General features: G+C 37.5%; 1 protein-coding gene across 1 annotated transcript; it reads left to right on the top strand.

Annotated features, from left to right (window-relative positions):
- The first annotated feature begins 1542 nt into the window (after positions 1 to 1542).
- LOC111020737 (uncharacterized) lies at positions 1543 to 6006 on the top strand. Its single transcript, XM_022297490.2, has 7 exons — positions 1543 to 2029; positions 2554 to 2643; positions 2756 to 2836; positions 2943 to 3074; positions 4159 to 4377; positions 5327 to 5419; positions 5604 to 6006. The coding sequence occupies exons 1-7, from the start codon at positions 1817 to 1819 to the stop codon at positions 5763 to 5765; spliced, it is 990 nt and encodes a 329-aa protein (XP_022153182.1). The 5' UTR covers positions 1543 to 1816; the 3' UTR covers positions 5766 to 6006.
- The last annotated feature ends 12369 nt before the right edge of the window (positions 6007 to 18375 follow it).

Below are 18375 nucleotides of genomic sequence, written 5' to 3'. Positions count from 1 at the left end.
TTATTAAATCTCTACCTTCAATATTAACGTGATGATTTAAAGTATGATGGGTTAAAAATAGTATTAATCATATTTTTAATATAAGTAAATATTTTTTATGGTTTGATTGGACTGAAAAAGCATTTAATCACTAACGTAGCCCACTTAGAAGTAGATAGAACCAGAATCAACATTTTTTTATAAAAAAAATGTTAACCAAAATTTTAAAATTAAAAGTTGAATAAAAATAAAAAATAGATTAAAATTTATAGACCACAAATAATATTTTAATCAAAATATTATCATTATCCATAAATATCAAAATTACAAATTTAGTCTTTAAATATTACTGGGGTTTTTATTTATTTCTTAAATTTAAAATTTATAATTATGTTACTGAATTTAAATTGTAATTCAATATAATCTCTATATTGTTGATCCAGTTCGCTAAATAATGACAATGAGGTTGAGTAGAGCATAGTTTAATTGGTCAAATAATGTCAACTTGAGCATATTAAACATATTAATACATGAGCTTAAATATCTCTTATGGGAGGTTCTCCACTTTTAAAGCTTAGGAACTTATTAATTAGAACTCTAGACCAATTTGATATATCTTAGTGAATAAAGGAAAAATCTCTACTACTAATGTGGTGTTGAAAAAGCTTGGCATTTGAATGCATGTATTTAATTTATTCGGAGTTATTAGAGAGGGAAAAATTTTCATACCACTTTGTTCATTATTTGTCATATCAACATTGTTTAAGAATGGTGTGGAGTTCATGAAATAAAACAATGAATTACTCAAATGTATCAAATTTTGAGTAGAAGGAGAAGAGCTGTGATTTTTCTTTTTTTCTTCTGTAGATAAGACACATATCACCGTCTCAAAAGTTAAAAAAGAAAGATAGAACTCTAAGACTCAAGTGCCAAAAGGGGAATTGAGCATTTTGTTTTACAGGGAACTAGGGTGGTTTTTTTTTAAGATGATAAATTTGTTCAGTCAGGTTTTATCAATCACTTTTTTTAAGATTAAAAAAAACCAATGATCTATTACATTTTAGTGCGTGGTAGATTCTTACCAAATACTTGTATCATTTGATGATACTGTGTGAATCGCCAAAACATGTGAAGTATATGACTAATCCAATAAAAAAGTTTCGTAAGGGAATTTGAGCAGGCTATGATCAGACAAACAAAAGATCTATTATTTAAAAAGATTCAATTCTAAATTATTAACAGTACATAGTTTTCCACCTAGGAGCCCCCTCCTTACCATATTCGAATTCAATGGTCTGAATAAATTCCTTACAATAATTGTCTTGAATCTCGATCATGATTTTCCTACCCATAAAAAGAAAAGTCATTTCCTTTCGATCTATTGTAGATGGGTTCACCCATAAAAAGAAAAGTCCTTCTCTTTCTAATCTATTGCAGATGTGTATGAATTCAAACTCTCGACAGTGTGATTTGTAGTTAGGCGGTCCAAGCACCACACATCTCCCTAGATTAAACTTATAACTGAGATTCAAACTCTTCAATGTGAGCTAAAGATTAGGCAAAATGGAAAGGAAAGCACACGCATGGTTCACTTCAAACTATCTGATTTGGATCATCGAAAACGTGCCGCACGCGCTGCTAGCTGCTTCTCCCGGCCACGGCCACGAAAAAGCTCCCAAACATTTCTCTATCACCCATTGATCCTTCTTCTGCCTCCTTTTACTGCTCTTTAATGGCGATGATTTAGACAAATTTTACGTTTTCAGAGCTCAAATCCTCAAAATCCCCAACTTATATGCTCTCCTTTAATCTCTTCTCTTTACAACGGAGCTGAACCATGTCTTCGTTGACCCTAAAACCCTCCTTTCCCACCTCTAACTTATCTTCTCCTTCTTCTTCCATTTCTCTCAATTTTCCTCGCTTCTCTGTAATTAGCTTCCCGAGGAAGCCCAGAAATGGCCTCGCCGTGAGACTCCGCGCCTACGACTCTTCCAAGAGCGATATGCCCGATTTCTCCTCCGGCGAACCCAACCCTCCCAACGGTACTTTGGTATTCCCGTCTCTCTCTCTATCCTCTCCTCAGCTTTTGTGCTTTTCTTGTAGCGTACGGTTTATATTGTCAATGGGTATGTTGTAGAAATGTCAACGGGAACTTGGGGAAGTTTGAAGCTTTCCAGCAGTCGTGGATTCCGTTCTACTGTATTCTCTATTATATCTAGCAGAATAATCTGAGTGAATATTTTTCAAAATGGGTCTGGTTTGATAATTGGGAGAATGCATTTTTGTTAGATATCACTGTCGAACATTGAAATTATGGATGCTGTAGCTATCGTATATCTTTAACGGGTGGTATATTCACTTCCTTTTAGAGCTTTTACCTTGCTACTAGCCATTACGTGGTGCTGTCTGTAAAGTGTTGATAGTGATTTTTAGTTTTATTCTTTGTTAATTTGGTTGGTTTTCTAAGTCATCATGATGAACCTGATGGCTGTTTTGTATTGATTCGGTTTTCGTTATGTTTGTTCTAGATTTGACCTTCTGTAATTCTTTGAACATCTTTTGTGGAATTGGCAGCCAAAAACCCGAAGGGACATTCTACTGGAATATGTTAAGAATGTCCAACCAGAATTCATGGAATTGTTTGTTCAGAGAGCACCAAAACAGGTGGATCTCTATTTGGTTTAATATCAATTTCTTTGATATAGGACTCAACTTACTGTTATGGTCAATTCCATGAGTCTCCAATCATTTTATTCTTCTCCGATTCCTTTTTTAGGTTGTTGATGCAATGCGTCAAACAGTCACAAATATGATTGGAACTCTACCTCCACAGTTTTTTGCAGTTACTGTCACCACAGTACGTATATATGCTTTTGTTATTCTTACATTCAGAGTTACCCAAATATTTGTTGTACAATTGGTATTCAGTAAGATCGTGTGTTTAAATTTAATATTTGGTTCAGGTTGCTGAAAATCTTGCACAGCTCATGTACAGTGTAATGATGACTGGATATATGTTTAAAAATGCCCAAAATCGCTTAGAACTGCAGCAAAGTTTAGAGCAGATTGCTCTCCCAGAAGCAAAGGATGAAAAGGTATTTTAGATGTTTCTATGTGGACCTTGACAAATTTAACATTGAAAATTCCACACATTTTAATTTTTGAAATAATATTTCCTATTTGCTCATCCATAAGCAAATAAATACTGACAGTCCTCCGGCTGTGCATCTGTTACTTTACACTGGGTTAAAAGCCAGATCTGGATTGACGTCTGTCATGATAACTTCCGTTTTCTTTCTTCAGTTGTTTTATTGCAAGTGTGATTCTAGTTTGTTTTGGCTTACTCATCCTGGAAGTCAGGGTTGCTAAAATGATATGACCATGATGTTTCTATCCTTTTCATAAATCAAATTAAGCTTGCTAGAATTTACCGGGATATCCCAACTTCTTGCTAACTTTAACATCATGCAAGGATTTCCATGATACTGTTGCATGTTCCTATCCAAAAAAAAAAAAAAAAAGTTCTCTGGGTCTTATATCACATATGTCACTTCACTACTGCATTACAAATGCATCCATTTTGTTTTGTTCTAGGCAAAGTCATTGTTACTTTGACCACGATAGATTACCATAGTGCATCTATATTAGAGATGTGGTAGAATTGTTGATTTATGGAGTTCTTTTTCTTTTTATTATTTATTTATTTTTTTTCACAATAGTGACTAGAGAATGATGTGGAATATCTATCAGAAGCTTTGCTCTGTAGTCTGTTGGTCCCTTACTCTGCTCTTAAGTTTCACTCTTAAAGGTCTATAAGTGAATGTCTTAGATACATTTATTTTGTTTAACGTCGTTACTGTAGAAAGATCTAATTTCCCCTTTGAGCATTCTACTTATCTGACTATAATTATTAGCATTATGACTTTTCACCATTTTAATAAATCATGGCTAAGGCTTAATGTGATTAGTGCTGTAGTTCAAGGATCCTTCTTGTCTACCTAGTTTGTCATTGTTCTGATACAATCTGGTCATGTACTGCCTATACAAACATTCTCATAAAATTTCATTAAAAATCTCTCTGTTGTCTACAAATTTATGTGTGCAATGGCATATTGTTGAGAAGGTGTCTGGTCTTTTACTTTAATTTATCTAATATGAATTAATCCTGTGATTGTTCAGGATGATTCGAATTATGCAGCTGGTACGCAAAAGAATGTCACAGGTGAAGTTATCAGGTGGAATAATGTATCTGGTCCTGAGAGAATTGATGCTAAAAGGTACATAGAACTACTTGAAGCAGAGATAGAGGAACTGAATCAGCAAGTAGGAAGGAAATCTGCAAATGGGCCAAATGAATTGTTGGAATATCTCAAATCCCTTGAACCCCAAAATCTGAAGGTAAGAAAACTTTCATTTTCTTTGCTAGCTACTTGCTTTTGTTGGGCTTGTTGAATGGTTATTAGATTTTTGATTAGTTATCTAGTGTTGGAGTCCGCTGGACTTCAAGTTACAACGTCATGTGGTACAGTCGATTGTCTACAGCAAGAAAAAGTGATTTTTTTTTTATTTTTGTTTTATTTTTTAAATTTAAAACTTTTTTGAAACAAGAAGCAAGAAGCACCTTTCCTTTATATATCGAGAAGTCTTTGTTGTATCAAAGATGATGCTGACACTTACTGTCTTGGCTCCATTAATTGTGGTTAAACTTTAAAGAAGCATCACTTAAAACCTGTAAACCAAGACATTGTTGATATGATTGTGGGACTGAATGCGCTTATACAATTCAGGTGTCACAGTTTGGCAAACTATTAGCTAACCTCCAATTTAGCCACCATATAAGAGACGGGGCTGATGCCATTCAAATGCTATTCCTTTGAGGACAAGTTGTCTTTTATGAGCAGCGTAATTGTAGGATTGTATAAGAGGTATCTTATTCATTAGCAAATAAGTTTATTAGAAAAAAGTAGTTATAAATGGAGTCAGGGTAGAGAAGTTAAGAAATTATTTAGCTTTTTGGATTTGAGCTTGCTCAAGAGGGAGTCGTCCAAGTTTCTTTATTTTCTTGTTTCTCAAATTTCAACATTATTTCTATTTCATTCTCTGGTTTCTAAAAGAAAAAAAAAACCCATTTAAAATTCCATGCATACAAGCTCTGTTCTAAATTCTATGCAGCATTGTCATATTCATATTTGTATGACTATATACCCTTCAAGTTGGATGCTTCCTCAATTTTTTTAAACCTGAATCCAAACAAGTACCATTGATTCAGGAATTAGTTTGTTTGTTATCTGTACTGATCTCATGCCATCAATAGCACCATCTAAACCTTTGATTACCACAAATGTAGGAGTTGACAAGTAGCGCTGGTGAAGATGCTGTAGTTGCAATGAATACATTCATAAAGCGCCTTTTAGCGGTTTCAGATCCAAGTCAAGTGAAGGTCTGTGTCTAGACAAACATACTCTATCCTTTTTGCTAACCGTAACTGCTAAGGGTTGACGATCGGTTTGGCCAGTTTGGTCAAGAACCAAACTAAGTTGAACCGGTTACATAGATAAAATAATATTGTTCATTACAAGAATGCAACTAAGATTCTGCATTTATTTTGGATCTTTATGTTTCAGACAAGTGTAACAGAGACCACAGCACCAGAGCTGGCGAAGCTTCTGTACTGGCTAATGGTGGTTGGGTACGGCATTCGCAACATCGAAGTTCGGTTTGACATGGAAAGAATTCTGGGAAGTTCGCCGAAACTCGCAGAGCTTCCTCCTGGAGAAATTGTGTAAGCCTGCAAGTGCAAGGTTGAGAATTAAGCACAAGAAGGCCCGAGTATGATGTTTTAATCTTCTTTCAGCTGGAAGCGAGCAATCATAGAAACCCGTTGACGACTAAACTGTGTTTGAAAGGAGGAAACGTTTACTTCGCCACTCTCTATTTAACTTTTACAACGATTTTATAAACGTAAAATAATGAAATTTGTTGGAGTAAGTTATAATAAGTTGGAGCAGACCTTAACGGTTCATAAAATTGTCAACTCATTCTGACTTCTCCCTTCTCATTCTTCTCCTCTTCACGCCCCAGAAAGTGCTTACGTTTGATGCCGAAAGAAGAAGTCTGTTTTTGTTGACGTACCTAAGCAGCTAATTCCATCTTTGTTTACTCTTTCAATGAATACGAATATTGAATATCTGAATTCAAATGATAGAATATTAAATATTTATGTTTGAATATGCAGAAAATTACTGGAAATTAGAGGTTTGTGTTTGTTTTAAAGAGTAGAGTTGGGGGGGCACTGCGAGGACCCGTCCCTAGTGGCCAGTATAATGGGCAATCCTCAGGGATTTTTCTGCTATTCCCGGCCGTGATTCTCCTATTAATCTGTGGAATTAAAAAAAATTAAATATGGTTTATTTTTCTTTTAAATTAAAAATATTGTAATAGAAAATAAACTAAATCATCAAGCTAGTCAAATAGAATTAAAACGTTTTAATGGGGTGGTTGCTAGAGGCTAGAACGAATTTGGTCTTGGATATTCATTAATGAATTAACCCTCTTTTTGGTTGAGTGATGATTTATTATCTTAAAAAATTGATTATTTGATCTCGATTAAAAAAACAAAGGGGTCGAATTCCTTAATTCAATAATTTTGGAAAATTGACAAATTTGATCCAAAATAGTTTTTGATTTGTTCAAATGACCTAAAATACAATTTTTAACTTTTCTGACCCAGTTTACTTTTTTCTGACAGTTTAGAGAGTGTATAAAGATGGATATACCCTTCACTTTTGACAGAAGAAAGGACGAAGTACCGCTTGAAGTTAATTAATTCATGGCCTGGGTTGAAATGCTACACGGCCGGGATTTAATTTCTTTACAACCAATGTATTTATTTCCTCCACCAAATTGTTGTACTTTCATTAAACACATTCTATACTTTCATTAAACATATTCTCCTATATTCGAGTTGATATCAGAGGAAAAAAAAGCTTCATTTTCAGTTTTGTCCTTATTCACATGTTGCATGTTTTTTTGAAGAAATCCCACACCTTTTGCAACATTTTTAACACCTTCAACACTTGAAAGAAAGCTATTTCTTTATTTTCGATAGGTTCAACGAGGTTAGTTTTTTATTTGTTCAGAGTATTATTTTTTATGCATTATGAAGGTGTTTTATGTTGTTGAGGTTTACGTTGTTGAGGTCAAAAGTTAATGTTATGGAAAATTAAGAAACTTTTATATAATGGTTGATTCCCGACCGTGGTTATACGATTCACGACCGTGGTTTTACAATTCCCGGGTGTGGTTGTGAGATAATCACTCCTGCCCGTGGTTGGAAGTTACCTTGGCCGTGAATGTAAATTAATTTTCTTATATGTTAACTCGGCTTTCTGGATTATTGGACCGGATTTGCAAAGTTGATGTAACTAATTGTTGTGTGATGTAAATTTATGTAAAATGCGTCGAATATTTGTGATCTACGATGGCAAATGGAATGAGGCTGGTACGATGTACATAGGTGGCGTTATTGGTGGTCTTGAAGTTGATGAAATGATAACATTTGCCAACCTAGTAAGTGATATGTATAGGCTTACTAGAATTGATCCTGACCAATTTGACATTGTGATACAGTATGTATATAGATTTAGTTTTCAACACGAAGTCCCAAACTACCATATATTTGATGATGCCAGTTGGAGATTTTACTTGAATGACGCTCCAAGTTCTCCTTAGGTGCCCTTGTATATAACTGTCTTGCCGAAAGCAACATATGGTAGTGGTAGCAACCAAAAAAATATTTTTTTTGGAAACGCAGACATCGTCTTCATTCCCATACTACCCAAGTTAGGCTGATCCTTGTTTTGGCCCGTCACATTCTATTCACTCTCCCTTGGATCATGCTTGTTCCCCCTCATTTGTCCCACGTATTACACTACTGACCAATAACGTTGTCCCATGTAATCAAGGCAATGACGAATCACCATATTGTGGGAAATTGTACGACAATGATGTCGAGTATAACATCCAGAGCGGCAATGAGTACGATTATGACGAGAATCAAACTGAGGATGGGGTTGATGACGGGGATGTTGGAATGGACTTTGATAATGATGGTGGGAATGAGTATCACAACGATAACCAGAATGTCAGTGAAGAACATTTTGAGAATGAAGGTCAACGTGTAAATGAGTCGCATCTAGTGAGTGCCAACGCACCTGAGCCCACATTTGAAGGATTAGTTTCCCGTCCAATGCAGAATATCATAACTGGTGATGTAGCTGAGTTTGTAGGTGAGATTGCTGTTAAGGATATTTTCTGTTCGAATGAAGAACTACGCTTCAAGCTATCTGTGTTGGCTATGAAGCTTAACTTTGAATTTAAGGTAAAAAAATCGACGAAGACATTGTACACCGTCGAATGTACGGAGGAAGGTTGCAAATGGGGTTTGCGTGCAAAAAGCATCCGTGGTGGTGACTCATTCATCATTTCGAAGTTTACCGATGTCCACAACCTACGTGTGGTACTGAACCATGACCACAGACAAGCTGGGAGTTGGGTAATCGGTAAGTTATTGAAGTTCAATTTAGAAGATGTAAGCTGTGAGTACAGGTCGAAGGATATTATTAGCGACATGCGAAACTATGGGGTTAACATTAGATATGAAAAGGCATGACGGGCAAAAGAGGTGACATTCAATCTGCTTATGGGATCACCCAAAGAGTCGTATACTTTGTTACGCAAGTATGGAGAAGCCTTGAAGGCTGTCAATGCAGGAACTATTTTTGAAATGGAGCTGGAGAATGATAAGTATTTTAAGTACGCCTTCATGGCCCTTGGTTGTTGTATTAGAGGGTTCTCCAGTTGTATCCACCCAGTGTTACTGATAGATGGTGCACATCTGAAGGGTAAACATAGAAGTGTTATCCTTATTTCTTCTTGTGTTGATGGTAACAACCAGATCTATCCTCTTGCGTTTGGACTTGTAGATTAGGAGAGTGATCAATCCTGAACTTGGTTTCTGCAAATGGTGAAACGTTGTATTGGAGAGGTTGATGGGTTATTATTTGTATTTGACCGGCACGTGACCATTACAAAATCTATTAGGGAGGTTTTTTCGAATGCGTCCCACGGAATCTGCATGCACCACTTGTCCACAAATTTGAAGGACAAGTTCAAGAACGATGCTATTCAAGAAAATTTCATTCTAGCAGCAAAGGCATTCTGGAAGTTAGAGTTTAGGTACTATTTCTCCCAACTTGCAGGATTTCCAGAGGTCCAAAGGTACTTGGAAGGAATCAGTTTTGATAAATGGAAACGTGGATTTCAACTGGGATTGGGGTACGACCAAATGACATCCAACGTTGCGGAGTCCATGAATGCAGTCCTTGTACACGCACGTGCATTGCCAGTAACCACACAAAAATAAAAAGAAAATTATATTTATATAAAAAATATGTTCTATCAAAGACATAAAGTAGTTCCGTTTAGGAACTTCTAATGGAGATATGTGAATACATTAGGTTCTACAAAAAAATTGTTTTTGCGTCAGTCAATTCAAAACCCGGAAAAAGGTTTTATAAGATTAAAAAGGTCCGTTGAGCGCCTCATGGCTATGTCATAATAGATCAGAACACTTGCCTCGGATCAACTTCCAGATCATAATTGCTCTTTCTTAAACATGTTTGAGCACTGTTGCAGTGGTGGTTTTACGAGAGGCAAACATATGCATCTAGTCGCGAAACTATCCTTACTGACTATGGTGAGACAAAGATGCGTACTGCAGAGAACCTAGCTCAAACACACTCCATCACACTCATTGACCATCGCGAGTTGGAGGTGAGCGATGGACTGAAAAGAGTGTGTGTGAATTTAAATACAAGGACCTGTGGATGTAAACAGTTTGACTACTTTTAGTTCCCGTGCTCCCATGCTATTGCAGCGGCAACCCTTCGGAACGTGAACAGATATACACTATACTCACTTGTATATAGTCTCCAAACTTTAATTACCCCATATGCCGAACCTGTGTTCCTTCGGCGATGTAGACGACTGGATTTTACTTGAGGACTTTGTAGAGTTCAAAGTGGAGCCACCCAAACTTGTAAAACGTGTTGGCCGATGTCAAATTGTACGAATACCGTCTGCTAGGGAGGCCCGCCAAGTCCACAAATGTGGTCGATGTGGCAACATGGGACACAATAGAAAAAACGTGCCGCCAGCCACTTAGAATTACTGGACCAGATGCCAATGGTGGGTAAAACGTTGTACTCCACTTAGAACTATGAACGTGCTTTATTTGCTTATTCAACACTTTAGTCATTCAGTATTCAGTAAAAATTGTTATGGTTGTCTATGATAGAAAATGCTTTCTGGAATATTTCACGGGCGTCAATGGTCGAATTTATGGCTGGGATTCCTCCTACAGCAATATTTTTTGAAATTTTCCCGGCCGTGAATTGTGTCACACACGACCGAGATTTATCTAAGCATGAATTGGTAAGTGTCAATGGATGAATTCACGTGCTTTATGTAAAATTTCACGGTCGGGAATTTAATATATTTCAACCATGAATTGGTCTTAGACTATCCCAAATGCTAAGTGTCACTGATTTCAATCCACCTGTATTCAAACGTGTATCCTAATTACAAATATGTGTTAGTTTGAAGTCCCAAACTACTATTAAGCAGTCAACACTATCATTCATCAAACATGTTAAGAGATCAAAACATCAGCGTTCGAACGTACCAAACAAAATGCGCTAAATAGGTAAGTCATTACAACACCAAAACATCAGAATATGGATTTGTTCGCCTATAGTTGTACCGCGAACTGCTGCCTAAAGAATGACATCCTATCCTGTGTTAAGGTATCTAATCTAGAATCCATCATATCGAATTCAAAGAACTTTACACAAAATATACCATAGTCTCTATCTCCCTCATGCTGTAGTGCAGATGAAACTCGACGTATGCGTCATGGTGTGATTGGGATCTCAGGCCTCTTTAACCGAACACCTGCCCTGCAAATAAGAGTTGGTATGATTGTTCGCATCGACTTCAACTCATCTTCCAAATTCGGCAACGGTGTCATGGCCATGGTTGAGTCCCACTCGATCAACTCACCCTCTTCGAAGTCGATGCACACCATTATCCAATGGGTTCCACCAATGTTTTATGGTATATACACGACATCGAGATCCATCCACCATGTCTCGTAATTTGGGTGTGTACCATCTATGTAGCTAAGCACAGTATTAGCTCTTCCCTCCCAATCGTATTCAATTGCGACCTGTGAGGGCATGACATTCGAAGAGTCCATGCATGCATAAACACCGTCAGTTCTTCTAAGGAAGTTCTGAAAGGAAGAAAAATATGCATTGAGATGCTAGTGGATATTTTATGAACAAATCTTAAATGAGGATACTTACTGCAAGTACTACGTCATCGGTGGTGAACTTTCGACGACACAGGTCCTCTAGTCGCAATTCGAGTTTCTTTCGAACGAACATAACCAAAGAATCAACCACCTATGATGAGGAACGAAATATATATGAAGCTCCATGATATTGTACGGAAAATATCATATGGACAATACTCGCGTACTTCGCATGAGTACCATTTATGTGGTGTTAGATGTCGCGGAGCCACTGCTCCCTCGACTTGCATATACAGTCTTCCGAGTTGATCGAGGGTTGAGTGGGTTATTGATAAGCGCCAAGGTTGCTCGGGTTTACAAAGCTAGAGGTCCTTATAGGATCCTTGCAAACATTTACAAAAACGACTAACTTACCGAATGATTCCAACCAAGAGTAAGGTTAGAAGATGAATCACTCTTAGATCGGACTTAGAATCTACAATGGTCACTCCTAGATCTTAAGACGACTCACTCCAGAATTAGCTTGATCGAGACTAATCCAATGAATCGGTTTAACATCAAACCTAAAGCAAGATTTGAAAGAAGCAACACCAAAAGTGTTAAGGAACAAAAGTTCTTGAATTTCAATCTATTTAATCTCCCAAAACAAGGTGATTACAAGTCTTTAAATAGGCCAAAGAGTCGTTAAACATAAGGAACACCAAAAGTCTTTCAAATCCTAGTTAATGCAAATTGTAGAAAATAAGACATGCAAATTAAAACATGATTGCAAATCAAACTAGACAACTAAATGTGAATCAAAAAACGTAGAGTTGCTTTAAATTGTCTTGGAAATCACATGTAGGAGGCGCTTCACGTTTGAATGAGATTTGACAAGCTTTGACATCACAAACTCCCAAGGGGTGCAATATGCCAAGGCACCTGTTCACAATTCTGCACACTTTTTTTGTCCTCCGTGCCATCTCTCAAAATAGACAACTTTTCCCGTGCCATCTTTGCTTCATTCTCTTCTTGACTCATTGAAGTAACATTATAACAAATTTGGGCTAAAAAATCTTTGTTGGTTCTTGTGCAGTGTGAAAGCCTCTTGAATCTTCCTTGCCTTTCTTGTAATAATTGCTTGTTTGATACATGTAATTAGTCATAAATGGATTCGTATCAGTTATCTAGCCACGTCTTGAATTTTTCGTATTGCTCCTTTGGGATCCCCGCCAACGGATTGTAAACCATCACCTTTTTCCGTTTACTGCCGACCTTAACTTCAAATGACCCTCGTTCCATGGTGCTTTCTTCGTACGTTCACCCCGACGAGGTGGGGGGTTCGAATGGCTAGGATAGAACTCGCACGTCCTCTGGATCATTATACACCACGACAGACGAAGATTTTGCCAATTGACTGGATTTCGATCAGTTCCTCGGAATTCGTTTCGGATAAGTCATCCATGATTAAGTTTCGATCCAGTAAATAAGTATTAACGTAGTTCAATGACTCTAAACACAACAAATAATAACACTATAGTGCATATTTACCTCCGGTGTCCGTGGGAGTGGAACTCGTCAGATGCTTCAGTTGCGGCCTTCCTCCTTAGTAGGTGTGCTTTCCTCTAAACCAACCCCTACATCGGGTTCCTTTGGTACCTCTCCAACCTCCTGAGGTCCCTCTTGATTCTCCAATACTTCCAATGGTTCTCCGACATCAGATCTTGATTCTCTAAGGTGAGTTTCAGTATCCTCAGTGTCCCTATGGCTACCACCTCCAGCTCCCTCAACATCTCTGTCGCCATTGCCTTCTCTATCTCCACCCGAGTATTTCCTAAGCTTTGAGGTATCAACCGGTAGCCCCTGTATATAGCAAACACAATGTTGGAGTAGTACAATTTGCACATACAGACAATATTAGTAGGTTACCAACCTTAACTAGCCGGCGCAAGAACTTCCGAATGGTTTTCAAATCACCTTCCATACCGGTAAATCGATCGTTCATAGATGAAACTACCTCTTCTACATCGGCAAGCCGCGTGTCCATAGTAGGCACATTGTTAGTGAGAACCCTCAGCTTCGACTTACATTTGCAGCGACTATAATACTTCTTCCCAATTTTTGTCTTCCTCTTACCAGGTTCATCAACGTCCATATTCTCAATCGCCTCATCACCAGGTGTGGCATCATCCTGCAAGCCAGCACCTTTCGTTGGAGGTGCCACTTCATCCAACGCTTGGTCCTCATCTACTAAATCCTCAGATGATGGTGGCTTGAATACCCTTCCCATGAACCTTTCCTCCGCTTCAGTTTCGAACAGTCTGATGACAACGTTAGTCTGCACATTGCCGCTGACGTGAGGCCACGTTATATGAATATAAACTACTATGAAGTGCGTTAAATACTATGTGTGTGAAACTTACAGATGTAGATTGGAATATATTTTTCTCCATAACAATCAATGTAGGTGAATGCCCGCACTTCCACCTAAGTATGCGTGGGATAGCATCAAGTTGTACCGGATGTGTAACTAGTCCGATCAAAGAAGATATCGTTTCGTATCCCCACACTTGTAACCATGAACGTAGAATATCATAAATAATGAACAAACAATAATGAAAGTTAATCATGGACAATGCATGCACATACCTAGAATGCCCATGGAAAACCGTATAACCTATACGTCTTTCTCAATCCCCCATCTTTCGCCTTTCTGACTAGGGCTCGCTTGAGACTTTTTATGGTCTTCTCGAAAGCCATCATGAAGGGATGTGAATGCCGGAGTGGAAGCGGATTTTCGTTGCTGATTTTCGGGATACAAAATCGAATTTTACAAAAGAAAATACAGGGGAAATTCCAAACCTTTGAAGAACGTTTCTTCAGTGAATTCCCCTCGAACACCACCACCGGATCTTCCTCGCTATCCTCTTGGGTCTCGGGATCGTGCTTGTGGTAGCACCTTGATCGAAGAGAGGGAGAAATTGAGAGAATTTTGAGAGAAATCGTTGGGAGTCCTTTTTTTTTCTATTCTGTAACACCGTTGTTCTTCTCCTTCTCCAACACTTGGAGAAGAAGAAGAAGGGTGACGTGGGGTAACTCCCCACGTCACAACACCTCCCACTCCCATGCAATTTTGCAGGGGAGTTAATATTAATAATAATAATAATATTAATATTAATATATATATAATAATAATAATAATAATAATAATAATAATAATTAAAAAATATATATAATAATATATATATAATAATTAATATATATATAATTAATTAATTAATCAAATTAATTAATATAATTAATTATTAATCCAATTAATAATTAATAAATATATATATACATAAATAATTAACACTTAATTATTTATTATAAAATTAGAATCATATTCTAAAACATTTCTCTCGTATAACCTATAGTTTTAATGTACATCTTATGCACATTATTTTTAACCTATAGTTTTAATATGAATCTCATTCAAATAATATCTCTCATAATATATAGTTTTAATTTACAATTAACTATATATATTATAATGTATCAATATATATATAATCCCTTAAGTAATTTGAACAATTCAAATTCTTCCAAAAATTTGATCCTCGTTTTACCCGTTATGAGCTAGCAAGGGGACCTAATGGACCTACAGATCCGAAGCTCCAACGATGTAAGATTAATCGATCAAACTCATTGACCGAGTTAATCTAGATTCGTTAACTACGGGTCATTCCACTAAAGACCCGCAGTTGCACTCTTCTCACTGCGGAATGTTTTCGTGTCCATGGATATACGACCATTAATGACGAGTCAATTCTTCACGAGTGTTCGTAACTCAAGTTGGGTCAAATTACCGTTTTACCCCTGAGTTACATATTACTCCTTAAACACCACTGCTCCTCTAATGAACAACCCGGTTATGGTCCAACCAGTAACCGGAAGTCCCTCTCGGCCAATGAGAGGGTGGGGCCCCTTGTTCAAGTCCCGGAGTCAGCATTTAAGGGAACACTCACCTACTTCCCTAAAGTCGGGGAGGAGTGAATTCCATCTTGTGAAGTTATGTTCCCAACTCCCCACTCGGTCTCGTCCCCAAAATGGTAGGAATGTTGAGTCGGCGACTCGGGCCACTCTCACCCATACAGATCAAAGAACGAGCCCTCACGGGCAGGAGTCCATAACTCACTCAGGATTGAGAATGAGTTGCCTGGTCATCCTAGGAAATGGCAATCTATTAGTTAACGGTGTTACATCTAAAGATTGCCTATTTCGCGGTCCGGTCTTATATAAACTCATTGTATAGGATACCCCCACTCGCATGTCTCCACACGAACGACTTGGATCGAGTCGTCTGTAACCTTTACAGAGCGGGCCGTATCCATAGTGTTGCCAGGATAAGGTACCCAACCTTATCCATATACTATAGACCCTTTAGGTTACTCACGGGACATTATCCATTTATATATCAGGGGTATATCAAATATATACCTCGTATATCAACTATATACCCAGTATATATACTGTCCCGATTACATCATAAATAACCTTGGATGTTTAGTTTATTGGATTTTGGATAATGCAAAGCTATGATTCAACAACAAATTTATTGAATAAAACTTTTAAATAGACATTTGTTTTTACAAAATACAAACTACGAGTTTAGGGCAACACACCCAACACATCCCACCCCAATCGTAGTTACAACATACTTCTAAGTCGTCAACAACACCTAATAGGCTCGTGTCGAATTTCAAATTCCTCTCCCTACCAAGCAGCACGAGCTCCACAAAAAATGCCATTGACACCTTCACCGCATCCAAGTCATTTTCAAACTGCAACTACATGTACTTCGTCTCCAGCTCACTTAGTAAAATGTCAACTTTGTCATCGAAGTACACGTCCTAAGCCTAACAAGATAAGTGTTCTTGTGAATTGGCCGCCTACTATACTTTAGGCCCGTGATCAGTTGAAATTCGCTCAACTCAAAGGATACCTTATTACCAAGCACATCCATGGTAATAACATCCTATCTACTATCGTCCACTTCCCTAATCAATAGATTGTGTATAAGTGACTCGTTAAGTACAAGGTCCACATCTAGAAAATGACAAAAAATAGTCTTCCTAAACATACTAAGTTGTCTACGTGTTAGCTTACTCTTAATCGACTTCACCGTACTCTCTAAGTGGGATAGGCAGGTCAGATTGTCAGAGCGATAACTAGAAGAGGGGATCTTAGGTACCATTGTCATCCTATAAACCTGAGAAACAGTAAGAATACATACATATAAGCTAACCACAAATACATATGGCACACAAAACAACAAACAACATAAAAAATATGCATAAAACTGTTAAAATTCTCGATCCAACCACGGCCATTATCGGGTTCGAATTATAGGTCCAACCATGACAATCTTCATAGGAATTGCAATTCTGTCAAAATTCACGGTCACGTTCACGACCATGGTCCTAACCGTGAATTGTGACAGAATTGCAATTCTCATTGAGCCTCGGTCAGGATTGTCGTCTTTTCATAAATCACGGTCTACCTCAACCGTTAACGTGACCGTGAATTATTACAGAACTCGGTTTAATTCCATCGCAATTCACGGTCGCACCACGCCAGAGTTTGGGCAAAAAATTCACGAAATAGTTCTCGACCTCTCCCTACCTCGGACAATAATCCTTAATCAAATCAAATTTCAAGGGCCAAAAAGTGTACAAATTACATATACCCAACCAATCCTACATATACGCACAGAAAACGCCCAGACATACTGTAAAACAGAATCCCTAAATATGTAAACGAACAACTAACGATGCCCGCTAATGAAATTAACCAAAAACAGTTAGAATCCACTAAAAGCAACACAAAAAAAGGGAGAGTGAAAATACGAAGACCAAAATAGAAACGAAACCGAAAAAATTGTTCTTTTAACTCTAACTAACAGTGACGCAAATACGTAAATAGGAACAATATGAAAGCCTAACCTTAAAGAGAAAATGGGATGAGATTGAGAGCAAAAAACACCAAGAACTATGTAGGCAATGGAAAGGTATGCAATATGGAACAAATGGAAACGAGGGAAACCGAAAGCGCAAGAAATTGAAGTGTGGAAGATGAAAAGGATACCAACGGTTAGAATTTAAAATGGAGGGTATAACTGTAAATTCCATTTCACGGCCATGATTTAGAATTTCCCGACCGTGGTTGCCCCGGTCAACCACGCCCATGAACAATGCTTCAATAAAGGGCGTTGTTTGTTTGTGTTTCGTTGACACACTCCTCCGACATGTTTTTTACACGCAATATCGAGGCTAAAATCGTCATTTCAACCTCCATTATTTAATTGAATAAAGTAAATTGGGTCAAAAAAGTTAAAAATTAGATTTTAGGTCGTTTGAGCAAATTGAAAACTATTTTAGGTCAAACCTGTCAATTTCCCATGAGATTTTCTTAATCCAAACTATTGTTGATCTATAATGAATTGGTGTATGGACACCTTTTGGAAGAAAAAGAAAAACACCTTCTTTGATGGTGGCTAGTAGTAGGGATGACACCGGTGGACGGGGTGAGTCGGGGGCATCCCCATCCCCGCTCCCGTCTTTGAAATTTTGGAGGTAGAGATGGGTGGGGACGGGTTCCCCAATAAATATTCTAATTCTTTAAAAATATAAATTTTTTTCTTTTATCGAATTGGGTCGCTGGAAATAGAGGAGAGAATATGAGCGGGTGTGATGAATTTGAGAAATTGAGAGAAATAGATTGAGGGAGAAAGTGAAAACTAAAATGTCCCTAGGGTTTCTATCAAAGAATAAGAAATTAAGGTTAGTATAGCGAGAAAAAAAATTGGACTTAATAGCTTAAACGAGTTTGGTTTTTTTTTTTTAATTAGAAAAGTATTTTATAAAAAGTAATATATATAATAATATTAAAAATATTGAAATACTAAAAGGAGAGATGGAGACATGCCTTAAAGCATGCATGCCTTTTTCTAGGCCCACACACTTGGGCTATCCACAAGCCCACGAGACTCCTCTAGGGGGCTC

Source organism: Momordica charantia (genome assembly GCF_013281855.1).
Source record: "Momordica charantia cultivar OHB3-1 chromosome 8 unlocalized genomic scaffold, Mcharantia_2.0 BLBB01000008.1, whole genome shotgun sequence".
In the NCBI taxonomy this organism is placed as follows: Eukaryota; Viridiplantae; Streptophyta; class Magnoliopsida; order Cucurbitales; family Cucurbitaceae; genus Momordica; species Momordica charantia.
The sequence above is the reverse complement of the archived record's forward strand: the minus strand, read 5'-3'. Positions and strand labels throughout refer to the sequence as shown.